Source organism: Taudactylus pleione, unplaced genomic scaffold (assembly GCF_031769625.1).
Source record: "Taudactylus pleione unplaced genomic scaffold, aTauple2 ptg000758l, whole genome shotgun sequence".
In the NCBI taxonomy this organism is placed as follows: Eukaryota; Metazoa; Chordata; class Amphibia; order Anura; family Myobatrachidae; genus Taudactylus; species Taudactylus pleione.
The window spans coordinates 8070246-8089641 of record NW_028285160.1 but is presented as its reverse complement, the minus strand read 5'-3'; the positions used below and the strand labels follow the sequence as shown (position 1 = coordinate 8089641).

The window sequence follows — 19396 nt, the reverse complement described above, 5'->3', positions numbered from 1 at the left end:
AATTATTTCCCTGGTGAAGAAAAACCCCTTCACAACAGTTGGCCAAATCAAGAACACTCTCCAGGAGGTAGATGTATATGTGTCAAAGTCAACAATCAAGAGAAGACTTCACAAGAGTGAATATAGAGGGTTCACCACAAGATGCAAACCATTGGTGAGCCACAAAAATAGGAAGACCAGATTAGAGTTTGCCAAACAACATCTAAAAAAGCCATTACAGTTCTGGAACAACATCCTATGGACAGATGAGACAAAGATCAACTTGTACCAGAGTGATGGTGTCACGATTGGTGTCTGCGAGTTACCTGTCTCAGGTGGTGATCGGGTTTTAACGGAGGCCGGCATGACTGGAATCACAGAGAATGTAAATAGCTCTATTTATAAGACTTGTGTAGCAGTGAAAACTGCCTTTGATGATAAATGACAGGAACTGGAGGGACCGGACTGGGACCGGCAGGAAGACTTGTTGAATTGAACTGATGAACTAAGAACTTGACTCTGGACTGGAACAACGTGGACTGAACTGATGAGCTTGGAACTTGACTCAGGACTGGAATGTGACAATGGCTGAAGGGAAGTCAGGTAATGCTGAGACGAGGGCTAAACAGGGTAATCTGGAATTACTATGACAAGGGCTAGAACTCTGGTGCAGGCTGAATTGGATAATAGGGAATAACAGGTCTCAGGAAGGAATGGGTAGGTTTGGGGATTTGCAGGCTGGACAGGATAATTGGAAATAACAGGTTTCAGGAAGGAATGGTTAGGTTTGGGAATTTGCAGGCTGGACAGGATAATTGGAAATAACAGGTTTCAGGAAGGAATGGGTAGGTTTGGGAATTTTAGGTTCAGGGAGGGAATAGGTAGGTAACAGGGGCAGGAGTTGATCCACAGCAGGAAGCAAGGCAGGGTGACACGATGCAGGTTTACAGAGTGCCAGGGACCAACCAGGAGTAGGACTAACAGCAGAGCACAGGCCAGGTATGCTGTAACAGGACGTCTGGATGCCAGGTATTACTGTAGCAGGTTTTCGGGATGCACCAGGGGTTTCTGTCAGCAGGCTTACTGGATTGCCAGGTTTGGCTGTAACAGGTTTTCTGGAAGCATCGGGGGTTGCTGCCAGCAGATTTACTGGATTGCCAGGTACAGTTGAAACAGGTTTTCTGGATAGCGCCAGGGATTGCTGTAACAGGTACAGGGATAGACTTGAATGCATGAACCATACACCACGGGAAGACGAGATGTTCAGGCCCAGAATGCTATCAGGAGAGGATATATATATACCATGGGTCTGGCAGCAATTGGTGGATACAGACAGGTGGTCTGGTAGTAGCATTCTGGGTGGTGGAAGGCACAACATGCAGAGGAAGTATTCATCTCTGCAGCTCTGAGAATCAGAACCACACCTGTGATTCCAATCAGGGCTAGCAGTGCTCACAGACAGAGGAGAGGCCAGGTGCAATAATCAGAGCAAATCCTCCAGGCAAATTACACACACAGATCTGACAGGGGTAAGTCCCAAGACAAAAAGGTGACAACTAGACAGGGTCGTGACAGATGGGAAGAGAAGAGAAGTAAAGGAACTGCTCATGATCCAAAACATACCACCTCATCAGTGAAGCATGGTGGTGGTAGTGTCATGGCGTGGGCATCTATGGCTGACAATGGAACTGGTTCCCTTTTATTTATTGATGATGTGACTGCTGACAAAAGCAGCAGAATGAATTCTGAAGTGTTTCGGGCAATATTATATGCTCATATTCAGTCAAATACTTCAGAACTCATTGGACGGCGCTTCACAGTGCAGATGGACAATGACCCGAGGTATACTGTAAAAGCGAACAAAGAGTTTTTTAAGGCTAAAAAGTGGAATGTTATGCAATGGCCAAGTCAATCCCCTGACCTGAATCCGATTGAGCATGCATTTCACTTGATGAAGACAAAACTGAAGGGAAAATGCCCCAAGAACAAGCAGGAACTGAAGACATTTGCAGTAGAGGCCTGGCAGAGCATCACCAGGGATGAAACCCAGCGTCTGGTGATGTCTATGCGTTCCAGACTTCAGGCTGTAATTGCCTGCAAAGGATTTGCAACAAAGTATTAAAAAGTGAAAGTTAGATTTAGGATTGTTTAGTTTGTTCCATTACTTTTGGCCCCTTAAAAAGTGGAAGGCACATATAGAAACCGTTGTAATTTCTACACAGTTCACCTGATTTGGATGTAATTACCCTCAAATTAAATCTGAAAGTCTGCAGTTAAATCACATCTTGTTTGTTTCATTTCAAAGCCATTGTGGTGGTGAATAGAGGCCAAAATATGAAAATTCTGTCAATGTCCCAATATTTATGGACCTGACTGTATATATATATATATATATATATATATATATACACATACATATATATATGTGTGTATATATATATATATATATACATATATATTAGGATATATATATATGTGTGTATATATTTATATATGCATACATTTCTATATATGTGTGTATGTGTATATATGTATATATATATGTGTGTGTGTGTGTATATATAGATATAGTGCTCCAGATACTTTCAATAACACACACCGCTATATTATGGCTAATGACAATTTTTTTGCTTTCTCACTCCAACTCTGGGTATGTTAGGTGTGTTAAAAAAATGAATGTGTAGCTGGCTAGCTGGGAGAAAAGTGGGCACCAATGACTGGGGCTGGGGGCAAAGAGTGGTTTTAAACCAAGGTGTTATATTTGGCGTCCGCGGAAAAACAATACGATTGGTGGTGGAATTATCTGCTAGGGTGCACCAGTCAAAATTTTGCCTAGGGCACCAAATTGGCTAGGGCCGGCTCTGCATATCTCCCTACTTACATTTAATATTCTGCATAGGAGCTTAGTAAGGACATAAATAATTGAATGTGTGTCTCTTATATCTCTACATCTTATACAGTATATAAGAGTCTGTTTGAGGAATGTTCAGCTACCTGTTGGTAACAAATATGGAATGATATCCATTTATCAAGCAACATTATACCACAGGATGGATTTTTTGTGCCATTAATATTGTCACCCGAATTGCGAATAACTAATATTGATTGGTTCACATTATTCCCTATGGGTTGGGTACGGGATGCTGGTTCTCTGGATCCCAGCGGTCAGAATCTCGACGCCGGCATCCAGACAAGGTTAGGATACTGACACCTGTCGGTCAATATCCTAACCCCCACCGCACCCTAAACCTCTCCCATTAGTGCCCAACCCTATCCCTCTCCCTAACCGCATTCCAAGTGCCGGGATCCCGTCTGTCGATATTACGACCGTCATATTTTGACTATTATGCTCCAGATCCTTTTCAATTGGATCAATTTCATTTAATTCATTGATGACTACAATTGTGACTATTACTGCAATGTAATTTTTTAATAGATGCTATTAAAAGTTATGTGTTAAAAAGAAAAATGTATGTAAAATTTTTTATGTGACAATTACAAGAATGTCCCCACAAAGGAATCATTTTCTTTTTCTCTGCACACTGCAGAGAATTACCTTTCCCCAAACTGATGGAATTTTGATTCCGGGGAGCACCACCAGCATACATAATTAAATAATGATTACATTGATTTATTTCATATTGCTGGTATAAATAATTTCTTCTTACTTTATTTGCTTTTCCTGTGCGGAAATCCTCCCTTGAACCGTTTAAACATCTGTCCCAGCACCTGCCAGGACCATTGCACATGTACAAGGGATCCGACAGGTTCCTGGACAAACACCAGCTTCTAGGGACTGCGGGGTCTATTTACTAAGCCTTGGATGGAGATAAAGTGAACGAAGATAAAGTCCCAACCAATCAGCTCCTAACTGCCATGTCACAGGCTGTGTTTGAAAAATGACAGTTAGGAGCTGATTGGTTGGGACTTTATCTTCGTTCACTTTATCTCCATCCAAGGCTTAGTAAATAAACCCCTGCATCGGCTGCAGCCCCTAAAAGTCAGCTAGGGCTGATGGCAAGCTAGGGGAGTGCCTTCCCATTGGAAGCTCTCTCTGCTAATTGCGGTCAGGACTGGCAGTCACTCCCAGGGAGAGAAAACACCTCCCCATGGGGCTGCCTGTCCTATGTGTGATTAGCAGATAGTACTTCCAATGGGAAGCCACAGCCAGAGTGCACACTCCTACTGGCTCACTGGGGGGGTGGCTGATTTTATGGGGGTAGCGGATTAATGACTGGGTAAAATCCTTCCATTCGCATAAGTCAAATTAAGACATCTCAAAAAGGGAACTGTTTGACTCACATCTCCACAACTTAACTGCAGTGAAGTCACACAGAAGCGCCCCTGACCCGCCACTCCAAGCGCAACTAGGCGAAAAGATAAAATATGCTCTAAAATGCATCTGTCGCTACATCCCATTATTATGCGCACAATTGGATTTCCATTCAACTATAATAAAACTGGCCCTGAATAAATGTCAGTGGTCATTAGTAGGGAGAAGGAGATCACAGGCAGCCAGCTGTGCAGAGGTAAAGGAGGAACAGCGACATGATTAGTAATCAGCTGTTGCAGGGGCATAACTAGACCTTTATGGGCAACATCTCTTTTAAAACTCACTTCTAAAAACTCTCACTTTAGTAAATTTACCCCTCAGTCTCTCTTCTCCAACCACTGTAAAATAGTTATGAAGCAGGTGGATAAAGCGTTGCACACACAAAGGTCACTGCAGAGGTTGTAACATAAATAAATATTTAATAAGTCTGCTACAAATATTTACCTGTGTAAAAAACAATGACAATCTAAATTGCATTCAGTCTATTTATAAAATAAACATAGATATCCACACATTATAAAGGCAATTATAAAGTAAGAAAATTCAGCTTAAATGTTCCACTGGAGTGCAACAATGTATCTCTAATGGATTGTAATAGAGATATATGCTGTCCAAAGGTAATTTGCTAGAAAACTAATCAGTACTTAGGCGTGTAGCAGTGGAAGATAGTGACTGCACTTAGCTGGATAAAGGACAGTTCACAACAGCCTCCATGAAAAGGTTTTCCAATGAGTCACTGAAGGTACTGTGTGTAAAATGGTCCTGTCACCAACCATGAGTGTAGGTGTGTAGCCGCAGCAGGTCCGTGTCCGGCAGCGAAGTGGGATTGCCGCTCCTGCTAGCCAAGTCACCGCTGTGGCTATCCGTATATTGACTGTGTCTCTCCACCAGCCCTGTTGTAGAACGCTGCGCTGGGAGGTCAAGCTTGGCTGCGAATGGGCGATTTGGTATGGCATGATGGTGCACTAAGCTAGTGTGGAGGTGGTGTGGCCACAGGTCAACAATGGATACGGGAAAATCCAAATTGGAGGCTGGTCCAGAAGTGCAGTCCTGCTGAGTATCGATCTGGAAGTGCGTTGACACTTGTCTGTAAATCCTTAATGCGTTTCACCGCAACCAGCGACTTTCTCAATTAGATTTAGATTGTCATTGATTTTTACACTGGTAAATATTTTTAGCAGATGTATTAAATATTTATGTTACAACCTCTGCAGTGACCTTTGTGTGTGCAGCGCTTTATCCACCTGCGTCATAACTATTTTGCACAGTGTGTTTTTTAGGAGTGGTGGCATCACTCCCAGGTGGTGAGCAGCAGCTTGTACATTTGGAAACTTGTTAACTGAACAACACCTTTTGGCACTTGGTTTCCTTCTTTGTTGCTCTCTTCCCCAAACAAACAGTATTATCCCCTCAGCTCTCCTTTGTCTCAGGTGCTCTATCCTCCATCCTATACCCCCGTCTCATTCCATTCTTTATATTAGTGTTTGCTCTCAGTACTTCCTCTTTTTTCCTCCCTATGATTCCCTCCCAGAACAACCCCCCCCCCACCCCCTGCTCCTCGTCTGGCCCACCCATCTGCGAGTTCAGCCTGCCCCCTCGCCTCATCCAACCTGTCCCCTCTCATCTGCCCCACCTCCTCACCTCTTATGGTGCATACACACGATCAGATTTTTCCTTCAGATATGAACGATAACGATTTAAAAATCGTTCAGTCGTTCATATCTGAAGGAAAATCGTTCATATCTGACATGCCTGAACGATGGACGATCAACGATGCGCGTTCCCATTTGTCAGATAACGATATCTGACATCTGATGGGTTTGCAGTCAGACTTGGACGATTCCATTCATTTTAATGCAGTCAAAAATCGTTCAATCGTTCAAATCATTCAAAATCTTAGGTAAAATCGTTCAATCGTTCAATCGTTCAGTCGTTCATCTGACAAATCTGACAAGTCTGACAAATCTGACCGTGTGTACGCTCCATTACTCTGCAGTGCATAATGGCAGCAGGCAAATGCACGCTTGCGAGGGCGGGCCTGAGAAAGGGGAGTTTGTTACACATATCCCAGCGCTGCCCCTTAATCCACTTTTGCTGCGGTGCTGCCTGCTCAGGCCTCCACACCTCCTCCCACGGACGTCCCAGCAGGGCAGGCAGAACCGCAGCAGCAGTTTGACTGTTGTAGACAGTGCTGCATGACTGGATGCAGGGGGAGTGGCGGATCCTGGAGGCAGCTTGCTTGGGCCTATAGCAGCTGCACCAATTACAACTATGGCACTAGGTGTATGTGCAGATTGCCATCGCACATGTGCATTAGTCGGTAGCCCCTTGCTGGCAGGGTTATGGCCCCTACACGATATCTTTAACGATTGGGCTGATTCCCACACAATAGAACGACAAATCAATAAAAATGCCCGATATGTCGCCCCGTCGGTGCTGGGATAGTCGGCAACATCGCTGGGTACACACATCATTTAATGTGTACCCAGCTTTAGACGGCAGTCTATACACCAGAGGACACTCCAGAGAAGGGTACACAGCTGGACCTCACTGCACAGGTGATGGTAAATATAAGTGGCATATTCATAAGTATCACAGTGACACTAAACAAAATATGCCTCTGGCAATTAGTATAATTAATGGAACCCTGAGTATTCTTTCCTGACAAATTTATAACAATTTACTACCTACCAACATTTTTACTGATGAATATTTATGTGATTCCAAAGATGTAACAAAAATACTAATTATTAGCATACAGAAAATAATGCATTTTCCAGGAGTTTGCAATAATTTCACTTATCAAAGCTGTTCGCCATATGAGTGTGACACAGTACCCATCTTCCTTTGCTGCCCAGCAGGTGGCGCTACGCTGAAACGGCGGCGGCTGCCCAGTCCACATCCTGGTGCTGGCAATGGCGTCCTAGCGACCAATAGTCGTGCAGCTTTGTCGTGCGTTCCACTCGGTGCAGGGTCCGGAAGGTCGCAGCAGGCAGGAAGACACGCGCGTGGCGTAGAATGTGGGCCCAGAGAGTGATCCGGGTGTTAGCGCGGGGAGGGGAGTGCAGAGCATGTCTTACCTTACAGCCCGGTGTCCGTCTGCTGTCACCACATGCTGGAGCGTCTGCAAGATCCTGGGCGCTATGTCCTCAGTCCTCCCTGCTGCCCGGCGCCGGGGCATGCCCACTGCGAGGGATCAGCTCCCATACTAGCGAGCATACACTGGACCCTGGCAACAACCCGGCGGAAGGAGCCACTGCAGGGAAGATGATGGGTATATGACATAAGAATATACTGTCACTACTCACTAGGTGACTGGGCGGCTGCGTCAGGTCATCCTTTTGTAACATATTATTTCCAAACTATCCCTATTTTTGTACTTCTTTTAAATCCCATCAACCCCCTCTCTTTGGACTTTGTTTATGTAGAACTGTACTATATTATACACTCCTCCTATAGGATGCAAAGTGTATAACTTATATGGCACACACATAATATCTCAGAAATAAACAGCAACCAAAAGGGTTATTTATAAATTGCAGAAAAAAAATCTGGGCCTGAGTTGCCTTTCTTTATGTTTATAAGGGGCCCGTTTATCATTAAATATTTGCGGCTTGTTCCCAGAAAACACCCGCAAATATAGAATATCCCTTGAATGTGTTATGGAAGGATTGGGGAGCTTTGCGGTCGCTCCATTTTTGCCAGCAACCACAACTTCGGAGGGTTTCTACGGGGGATGCGATGCTGTCAGATTTCCCAAGTTCCAGAATGCAAAGCGTTCCGGAGCCTGGCCCCCACAGCTAACACCATCTGAAGATGGCGTAAGGCGCTGTAGCTTAAGGGCTATGCATAGCAAAAACAGCCGGGAGAGTGTTCCATAGGAACCCTCCCCTAGCAATGGCCGCCACACGTTTGGTCTGTAGACTGCGCATATGCAGGATCCCCGACACAGAAGTGAAGAGAACGCTGACGCGGTCACTTCACCCCCAGCACATCACAGGGACGAGTTCCTGCCGTTGTATTGTAATACATGCCTGCATTGCAATCGTGGGTGCAAATATCGTGCCCAGATCGCATAGCAAATGTGATCATTATACATAAGCCTCTAAATGTCACCTTGTAAAATCTAGGAGCCAGCAGGACGGACTACTGAATACATCTATTATTCAGGGGTCCAGTTCTGTATTATACACAGAGGAAAATTACATTCTCTGTGATGGTAGCTCAACATTGCTACATTTTCCTACCCACCTCTGTGGGGTACTAGGTAAAATTGGCAATGAAAGTTGGTGGCCATGAGGTGATGCCTTACATACCCACATTGGATGTGTGTAGTTACACTCATATGATAACTATTTCAAAGTATGTGCCAATTTATTGCGCAATGTAACACTAAAAATTCATTGTTTCAAATAATGGTGCATACCCCCGGTCAGATTTTTCTTCAGATCTGAACGATAACAATTTTAAAAATCGTTCAATCGTTCATATCTGAAAGAAAAATCTGACACGTGGGCAACAATGAACGATGAACGTTCCCGTTTGTCAGATAACGATATCTGACATCTGACGTGTTTGCAGTCAGATTTGGTCGATTTCATTCATTTTAATACAGGCTGAAGTCGTTCAGTCGTTTGCGAATCATTCATCTGACATATCTGACTGTGTGTATGCACCATAAGTCTTTACCTGTTTGCACTACTTATGTTGCAACAGCAGCATTTTCAAGAACTCCATTTTCTTTATTACAAACTATACAAAACACTCCACACATCTCAAATGCCAGCATTGTAGCCTTACGGACGTTGATGGAAGGTATTTTGTGGGCTGCACCAATGTAGTCTGTCGATTCACTAAGAACAAGTCTCATGACTCATCTACTTCTCATACAGTAGATGAAGGATTTTACCTCAATCATTTTGCCTGTTTCCTGTAGATATTAATTTAGCTGTCATAAAGTTATCTTTGTATTTTTATATTATTGTTTTTTTTTCAGATGAGGGTCTTCCAGAGTTCAATATAAACCTAATTGTAGATTTGCTATGGCAGGAAAACGGTAAAGATCTCTGCGTCATCAGGATACCCCCAGAAATGAAATACGTTGAATATTTTGTGGTTGTCGGTGGAACCTCTACACGACATCTCCAAGCAATGGCACAATACACCCTGAAAATGGTACAATCCGATATCTGCATTAGTAGCACTTGCTGGCATATAAATTTGACACTTAATAATGTGCACAGAATATAGGGTAACTGTAGTAGTGCTCTACAAGACCATCATGTGTGGTTGGGAGCACCTAAGCATTCGAGTAGTCCAGTCTTGCAAAATTCAACGTAAGTGTTATATAGGGTTTGTACTTAGCGCTGCAACTATGTATGATTGATGTTGTGATTTAAAAAACAACAAAACAGCAACCAATATTGTAGTAATACTAATTTAATAAAATGGAGACACAGTGCTCCTAAAAATAAAGTGAAGGTGTAGCCTGCGTCTTGTCAATGGTAGGTACGTGTCACCTGGGAGATAAGATGGCTCCTTTAGGGTGCCTCTTTCCTTAGTGTATATTACCTACGTGTCTTTAATACACCTCTGGTGTGACAACTTTTTTGTTTTATTTAGGAACAACAACAATCATACATAGGTGCATTGCTAAGTACAAACCCTATACTTAATAATGTGTACATTTTTAAAGGGCTAACAAGTTGCCATCATTTGCGTGAAGATGAAGTTTATTTTTTTAGCATTATCAATTTCATAATGTTAAATTCAGCACAACAAGCAAAGTATTTGTTAGTATGATATTGGAGAAGACATCTATACTTGCATGGTCAGTAATGAACAAGAAATACATTTACTTCTGTTGACTGCAGTTGATAGCTACAATGTGCAGTAACATGATGATTCTATAGTAAAGCACAGTATTACCTGCTTATCAGGGATTCAATGATTAATTTTAAGCAATGGGTCATATTAACATGTGATTGATTACGACAGGGGTTCCTAAACTCTGGGCCTGATTCAGACCCGCTCCGTTGTGCGCATGCGCGAGACCCGGATAGCGATGGGCAAACCGTCACTCCGGGTCTCGTATCAAAGGGGGCGTGCTGCCGATGTTGAGTGACAGCACGCCCCCTTTGGTGGGCGGGCCGGGGGCGTGGCTGCCCAGACGGAGGCCGGCTCCACTGACATCATAAGTGATGTCAGTGGGAGTGCTTTCGGCTCTGGTAGAGCTGAAAGCACTCTAGGGCTTGCGGCAACGAGACCCTACCACAAAGGTCTCGTCGCAAGCCCGATGGTCTTGACCATCGCGACCAACTTCCTGGCAGCTCGCTATAGCTATGGGTGGTCACCCACAGCTATGCGAGCGGCCAGGTGGCCGCTCTAAAAAAACAGAAGGCCGGCCCTGATTCAGAGCTAGCGCTCTGTCAGAGCGTCCGGCTCTGAATCAGGCCCACTGTCCTCAAGGCTCCTTAACAGTCCAGGTTTTCAGGATATCCATACTAAAATCGATCAGAAGCCGACGCTTAGTAAATAAATCCCTCATAATAATTTTCCTTGCTGTGTGCAGAAGTGTAGTAACTGTTGGCAGAACTGCTCAAACATTAATATGATCTTTTTCTATTCATCTGTTCTAATTAACTCAATAAAGAAAAAGAAAACCACAACAAAATGATGGGTAAAAACAAGCTAAACGTGAAACATGTAATGGAACAAAATGTATTAAAAAAACATTCATATCGCTGTATGCGCTGTGGTATAGGTAACCGGTGCTGCCCCCCACACTCCCTTCTCCATCATCTGGAATTTCAACCCGATTTTGCTGATCTACACATATTTCTACTTCAGGGTCCATAGAGTATCCACAGGATACCTTGGGGGTATAGGTGTGACGTCAGTCGCAGGGCACCAAAGAGTTAAGCTTTCAGCCTCCCAGGATGCACTAGGTCCCCCTCCTATACCCCGCCCCCGGGCCAAGGCACCCCAGTTTAGTTTGGTGCCCGGCCGGAGTCGGGTGCACCTGTTGGAGTGGGGGCTAGAAGAGCCCCTGAAGCTTATTCTTCATGCAGCTGTGGCTGCACAACTGGATGTACAGCATGGACAGTCAGTCCTGACGTCCATGCTGTCTTCCCTACACCCCGCCGGTACCAGAACGCCGGTACTGATCCGGGGATGCTGGTGGGCGTCTGGGGTCACAGCTAGCGGTGACCCCAGATGCTCCGGACCATGGCCGGATTCAAGGGGGACAGAGGTAAGCAGCGGGGTCCCGCGGTGGGTCCCCGCTGATCACATGGTCCTAAGTCCCCAGGCAGGGGGCTCCCTGGGGACTGGCTGCAGCGTGGAGCCAGGCGACCAACCTGCGCTTCCACTACCCCCTGGGACAGCGGACCGCAGCAGAGCGGTAGCGCTGCGGCGTCCCAGGGGTTAAATGCATGCCAGGGGAGCGCGCCTTCCCTGTCTCACAGCCGGCGCCTCCCCCGCTGCACACAGCCCTCTCTGCATGCTGCCGACTGGTCCTGTGGCAGCGCTCCTCCCCCAGGCCGGCCTCCTCTCTGCTCCTCGGCGGCCATCTTCTCCAGAACGCATGGTGAACGCTGCTGGAAGCGCTGGACGGAAGCATCGTGGTCTGGGTCCCCCCGCATACCTCTCCTCCGCTGTGGTCAGGTCTGTGTATGCAGCGCTGTGTCCTACCAGGCCCTGTGTCTGTGTAGTTGAGTGATCAGCGCTGTTAGTGCAGGAATTGTTATTTCTCTGCATTGTATGTGACTGTGCTAGCGCTGCTGCCTGTAATCTTTTCTTCATCTAAACTGTCAGCTTTATTACTGTCCCTGTTCTTTCTGCTAAAGCCCTTGCGGTGCGGTGCTGCAGGGTGGTCTCTCGCCTATTTAATACTTAATTGGTGAGAGAGGTCACATACGTGGTGCCATCATGTCTGAAAGTGATTTTCCCCTCCGGCTACAGTGTACCACGTGCAAAGTACCGTTAGCGGAGGGGGAGGGTAGCGCGGAGGGCCTTTGCCGGCAGTGTTTGTCCATGGCGCGGCCTATTACGGTTACAGCACCGGTACAGGAGCCGCCCTGGGCTTGTTTCGCTCAGGCGTTAACAGCTTTAGTGGGCCAGTTAGCTCCGCAGCCCGCGTTTACTCCGAGGGGTTTGTCCCAGCAGTCTGTGGTGTCGTCACCCATGCAGGGGTTCCCACGACAATTGGTGGTACCCCACAGTCTCCCTATTTCCCCGCTCCCGGGTTCTCAGGAGCCAGCGTGGGTTAACTCCCTGACGAGTTCTGTACAGCACTTGTCGGATGTGTTGCAAGGGGAGTCTGTGATGCGGTCTCATAAAAGGCCGGTGGCGTCTCTGTCCGCTCCTTATGAGGATGACGAAGGGACGTCTGATGATGGGGAGATTCTAGATCCTTACGATCAGGAACCTCTCCATACTAAGGACGCTGATGCTAAGTCCAAAGTATATATTCCTGGACTTATTCGGGCGGTCCGCACAGCCTTGGTGATTGAGGACGAAGTTCCCCCAGCGGCTAAATCTAAGTATGCCTTTTTCAAAGATGTGAAGGGCGATGCCACAGTCTTTCCTCTTTCGGGTCAGTTGGTGGACCATTTAGAGGAGGCGTGGAAACAACCTGGCAAAAGATACCAGCCGCAGAGACGCCTGGCGGTGGCTTATCCGTTCGCGGATAATTATTTTGCGAAGTGGGAATCCCCTCCACAGGTGGATTCTCACGTGACCCGTCTTGTCCGTAGTGCCACATTGCCGATGCCATCCATGTCCTCCCTTAAGGATGCTACGGACCGCAAGGTAGAAATCTGCCTGAAGTCCGCTTATTCCCTTGCAGGGGGGGCAGCACGGCCGGCTATGGCCATTTGCTGGGTTGCCAGAGCGATGGAGCGCTGGGCGGATTCATTAGAGGCTTCTTTTGAATCCGACTGTCCGGCCGATCAGGCGGAGTTGATTGGCAATCTCCGTGATTCGGCCACCTACATCAACGAGGCGGCTCTAGACATTAGTACTCTGGTGTCTAGAATTTCTTCAGCAGCGGTAGCTGCTCGTCGCACCTTGTGGCTGCGATCCTGGAAGGCGGACGCAGATTCCAAGAAAGGTCTGGAAGCGTTGCCGTTTACCGGAGAAGTTCTCTTCGGTCCGGATCTGGATAAGATTGTGGCCACGCTGGCGGCAGCCAAATCTGCCTGTCTCCCGTCGGCCGCTGCTCCTTCTGGTTCGGGACCATCGTCCTTTCGGTCATCTAGGGCCCAGGGCAGGCCCAAACCACAGTCGTTTCCTCGACAGGCTGGCCCTAAGAAATCGGTCAAGCCCCGGAAGCAGGCATGGAGTACCAGACGTCCGGCCCCCAAGCCAGATGACAAGCCTGCGGCCTGACGGTCCGGGCCTCCCTTTGGGGGATCCCAGGGTGGGAGGCCGCCTGCTACAGTTCGCCCAGTGTTGGTCGACCACTACGACAGACACTTGGGTTCTGGAGGTGGTTTCTCACGGATACGCCCTCTCCTTCCGGCACAGACCCCCGGCTCGCTTCTTCACCACGGGTCTCCCATCAGACCGGAACAAGGCTACGGAGCTGCGGAAAGTATTGCACACTATGCTCCAGGCTGGAGTTATAGTGGCGGTTCCATTCTCCCAGAGGGGCCAGGGTTTCTATTCAAATCTATTTTTGGTACAGAAACCCAATGGGTCATATCGTCCGATTCTCAACCTCAAAGCACTCAACAAGTCTTTGCGGGTCCCGAAGTTTCGGATGGAGACCCTACGGTCCATCATTCTGGCGCTGGAACCTGGGGACTACTTGGTGTCATTGGACATACAGGACGCTTACCTGCATGTCCCTATTCTTTGGCGCCATCAACAGTTCCTCAGGTTCGCAATCAGCAGCGACCACTTCCAGTTTCGGGCGTTACCTTTTGGCCTGGCAACAGCACCACGTGTTTTCACCAAGGTGATGGCGGTCATGGCGGCTTCTCTGCGGCTGCAGGGAGTCCGCATGTTGCCGTATTTGGACGACCTGTTATTGGTGGCAGGATCTCCAGAGCTCCTGTTACGCCACTTGGACCTGACCATTGCACTGCTGCAACGGCACGGCTGGCTAATCAACTGGCAGAAGTCCACTCTAATCCCGTCTCGGAGGATTCTGCATCTTGGAGCCTTATTGGACTCGGGACAGCAAAGGATCTTCGTGAAGGAGGACAAGATCTCTGCTTTACAGTCAAGGGTGCGCAGTTGTCTGCACAGCCGCCGGGTGTCCTTACACTCGGCGATGAGGTTACTGGGCTCCATGGTGTCGGTGTTCGACATGGTGGAATACGCCCAGTTTCACTCCAGATCTCTGCAGCTCCTGATCCTGTCCAAGTGGAACGGGCTGACTCAGTCTCTGAAGTCCCAGACGATTGTGCTCACCCAGGAGGTTCGCCTGTCCCTTACGTGGTGGTTACAGACGACCCACCTCAACAAGGGACGTCCGTTCTGGGTTCCAAATTGGGTCCTGTTGACAACGGACGCCAGTCTTCGGGGCTGGGGAGCAGTTTCGGGTCCACACTTGTTCCAGGGCAGGTGGACGCCGACAGAAGCGGAGCTTCCAATAAATATCTTGGAACTCCGTGCGGTCTTCAATGCTCTCCAGCAGGCACAGCGGTTTCTCCAGGGTCGCCCGGTGCAGGTCCAGTCGGACAACGCTACCACCGTGGCCTACATAAACAGGCAAGGAGGAACTCGCAGTCGGGCGGCTCTCGTAGAGGTCTCTCGGATCCTGGTTTGGGCGGAGCGCAATCTTCCGGCCATATCAGCGGTCTTCATCCCGGGAGTGCTCAATTGGGAGGCGGACTTTCTAAGTCACCAGGACGTTCATCCGGGGGAATGGTCCCTGCACCCGGACGTTTTTCAACTACTGGTGGACAGGTGGGGTCTTCCAGAAATCGACCTCATGGCGTCCCGGCACAACAACAAGTTGCCGGTGTACGGGTCTCGCACAAGAGACGAAGGGGCGTCTCTGGTGGATGCTCTGTCCGTTCCGGTTCGCATACCTGTTCCCTCCGGTCTCCCTTCTTCCACGGGTAATCCGGAAATTCAAACAGGAAGGAGGGACGCTCCTGTTGATAGCTCCCGCGTGGCCCAGACGGCACTGGTTCTCAGACCTTCAGGGTCTGTCCGTGGACATTCCTCTGCGGTTGCCGCTACGACCGGACCTTCTGTCTCAGGGTCCTTGCCTTCACCCGGACCTGACTCGGCTGTCTTTGACGGCGTGGCTGTTGAGACGGCCATGCTGAGGTCCCGGGGGTTTTCCAGCTCTGTGGTGCGTACCATGTTGCGAGCTCGGAAACCGTCTTCCGCGAGGATATACCATCGCGTGTGGCATACGTTCTTCCAGTGGTGTCGACCGAGAGGTTATGCACCGCGGGAGTTTCGTCTGTCTCGGATTCTCGCCTTCCTGCAAGCGGGACTAGATCATGGGCTTCGCCTTGCTTCTTTGAAGGTACAGGTTTCGGCCCTATCTGTCTGGTTTCACCGTAGGATTGCTACAATCCCGGATGTGCGCACCTTTATGCAGGGTGTTCTCCGCATTCAGCCGCCCTTTGTTCCACCTGTGGCGCCTTGGGATTTGGCTGTGGTCCTGAGGGCTCTCCAAGGACCGCCGTTTGAACCACTGGGCTCAGTGGATCTTAAATGGCTAACAGCTAAGACTGTTTTCCTTCTGGCCATTGCTTCGGCCAGACGTGTTTCTGAGTTAGGGGCTCTTTCTTGTAGACCCCCTTTCTTGGTTTTTTATGGGAACAGGGCAGTGCTCCGCACTCGGCCCGAGTTTCTTCCCAAAGTTGTTTCCCAGTTTCATGTTAACGAGGAAATAGTTGTTCCGGCCTTTAACTCACCGGGTCTTTCCGTGGGTGAGGCCTCTTTGGATGTTGTGCGGGCCTTAAGGACTTATGTTGACCGCACTTCTTCGTTTAGGAAGTCGGACGCTTTGTTTGTCCTCTTTGGCTTCCGTAAAAAGGGTTGGCCTGCTTCAAAGCAAACTTTGGCAGCCTGGATCCGTATGGCTATTTCTGAAGCTTATCTTCATGAAGGCCTACCGGTCCCTCCTTCTCTGAAGGCTCATTCCACTAGGTCTGTGGGTCCTTCGTGGGCAGCTCGACGTGGTGCCTCGGCAGTTCAGATCTGCAAGGCTGCTACGTGGTCTTCTGTCCATACCTTCGTGAGGTATTACAGGTTTGACACCTTCGCCTCTCAGGATGCTTCCTTCGGGCGGCGGATTCTCCTTTCTGCACAGGAGCGTCCCCACCCTTAAAGGATACTGCTTTGGGAAATCCCCAAGGTATCCTGTGGATACCCTATGGACCCTGAAGTAGAAAATATGAGATATGGTAAGAACTTACCCTTGTTATCTCTATTTCTACGAAGTCCATAGGGTTCCACAGGACTCCCGCCCTGTCGCACCTGTGCTGCAGATGGGCTTTGCTCTGGTCACCGGTTTTCCGTCTCCCTCTGGTGAGAATGTGATTCTTGTATGTGTCCAGATCTTTGTTCTCTCTCTTCCTTCTCCTCCTCCGGCCTATGGCTTGGTAACTAACTGAGGTGCCTTGGCCCGGGGGCGGGGTATAGGAGGGGGACCTAGTGCATCCTGGGAGGCTGAAAGCTTAACTCTTTGGTGCCCTGCGACTGACGTCACACCTATACCCCCAAGGTATCCTGTGGAACCCTATGGACTTCGTAGAAATAGAGATAACAAGGGTAAGTTCTTACCATATCTCATATTTTTTCACAAATTCCGTCCATAACGCTTTCATGTTATATATGTCATTCCAGTGTTTTTAGTGCTATGAGCTGATTGACAGCTGCATAATCCTCTCTCCTAATGGTGAGCAATGGATTACACTGACTAGATTGTCTACGTAACAGAGAACTGTTTAGAAGAATGTGACCGGTAAACAGCCCTTTGTGTTCTTTCCCAGTACAAGTACCTGAAGGAGGAGAGTAAAGCTCATCTTTGCATAGAGGGAAGGGACACGGATGACTGGATGTGCATAGACTTTGGTAGGTGTTCTTTGTTAACATTAAAAAAAACCTTCTAATGGAGAATAAAGTAAAGAATTTTCGCCACAAAGGTGGAAGTAGTAGAAATGTCAAAGCTCCTTTTGTCTTTGTTGTTAGCCATAGGGTTACTGTTTAATTTGTATCGGATAGGTGAAAGTTGGTTGGCGCGGTTCAGTGCACGGTTTACAGCTGACCGCAATGTTCGTTAGTAAAGGAGCCAAACCTTTAATGTTGCTCATGTAATGCTCACATACTTTTTTCCTTATTGAACAGGTAATATTGTGGTTCACTACATGCTAGCAGAAACCAGAGAGACCTATCAATTGGAGAAGCTGTGGACTTTGCGATCCTACGATGACCAGTTATCTCAGATGGTGCAAGAGATTTTGCCAATAGATTTCATGTTCGGACTTCAACAGTATAAAGAGTGATCCGTCGTCTATAATTACTTCATATATCGAGATGAACTGAATAGGGGGCGTCATTTATATTGAGATGAACTGGATAATGTGCGTCATTTATATTCAGGTGAACTGTATAGTGTGACACACATTTAGGATGTCCATGTTGTTCTCTTTGGTCATTACGCTAGGAAGATGGTGCAGAAGATTTATCCAGCGAGCAGCACTTTGGTTCTGGAAAAGGAGAGAGCAAGAACATTTTATTTGTATTGATGGTTCTTACATGTGAATGGATCTGTCACCCACAGAAATTTTGGGTGTCAGTACAGAAACCTATTGGAATACAAACAAATAGACCTTTTAAAATCCTCTTCAGTCGAAAATAAATAAACTTGACCTCTAGTCCCACTGTGTCCTGATAACAGAAATATCTACAGTAGGGATAGGAGAGACTGGGCTTTCACTGAGCCACATTGATACCTGTCAGCAGGAAAAGGAAGATAAACTCACTTATACTTTTTTAAATGTAAGACAGCAGAGATTTGGCACAGCAAGCCCGGGCCGCCCAACATCAGGGTCTAAATGTTCACTGTATACCAATCCATGCATATGGGCTTAAAATACTTTCAGAGGGAAAGATTTCCTTTTAATCCTGACCTTGGGGGGGAGGGGGGATGGAGGGAACCTCCGATGTGCAAGTGGATGGGTACACTGTAAATAGAATACAAATTACAGTTTGAGGAATATTCTAATTTTCTTAAATTTAAATATGTTTTTAGTCATAGGCCCACATTCAATTAGCCGTGCTAACTTCTCGTCCTGCTGCAGCTTTTGCTATTCCATTATAAAGTCTTGTTAACTTAACTCGGAATTTGGCATTTTGTTTGCAGCCGCTGAGCAGGTGCACGATAGAGGACTTTGGCCCTCACTCAGAGCCGTACGCTCTGAGCAGAGCGCACGCTCTGAATGAGGGCCGGCCTCCCTGAAAATGGAGCGTCCTCCTGGACGCTCGTATAGCTGTGGGTCACCACCCACAGGCTATACGAGCGTGCATTTTGATGGCCGCGATGGTCGTGACCATCGCGACCATCGAAACTGCGAGCCGGAGCCTGCGGTTGAGGTTTTCAACCGCAAGCTCCGGAGTGATTTTGGCTCTATCAGAGCCAAAATCACTCCTACTGACATCACTAGTGATGTCAGTGGGCCGGCTTCTGACGGGAGGCGTTCCCGTGGGAACGCCCCTGTCAGGGTGGCACGCCCCCGGCACGCCTACCAAAGGGGGCGTGCTGTCAAACAACATCGACAGCACGCCCCCTTTGATCAGACACACCGAGCGAAGGACTTTCCTTCGCTCGTCGCGTCTGGCGCATGCGCACGACGGAGCTCCCTCCGTCGTGCGCATGCTCAGTCCAGAACATCGACCCACTTGCGAGCGGACAGCCGCTCGCGAGTGGGTCTGAATCAGGCCCTTTCTTCCAGATTATATATAATTCTAGCTGGGATACCCGGCGTTGCCTGAGTTAAAGACTGGACCCTGAAGTACACCTGCAGCATTCATTTTTTTTTTTTTTACATTGTCCTCGCCTATAAACTGGATAACTGCAAATTAGGAGTAAATGACAGTGTAGGCAGCGTA

General features: G+C 47.8%; 1 protein-coding gene across 1 annotated transcript; it reads left to right on the top strand.

Annotated features, from left to right (window-relative positions):
• The first annotated feature begins 7201 nt into the window (after positions 1-7201).
• Positions 7202-18162, top strand: MALSU1 (mitochondrial assembly of ribosomal large subunit 1). The gene is made up of 4 exons (XM_088457354.1): positions 7202-7586; positions 9309-9487; positions 17278-17359; positions 17633-18162. The coding sequence occupies exons 1-4, from the start codon at positions 7331-7333 to the stop codon at positions 17788-17790; spliced, it is 675 nt and encodes a 224-aa protein (XP_088313480.1). The 5' UTR covers positions 7202-7330; the 3' UTR covers positions 17791-18162.
• Positions 18163-19396: the final 1234 nt, after the last annotated feature.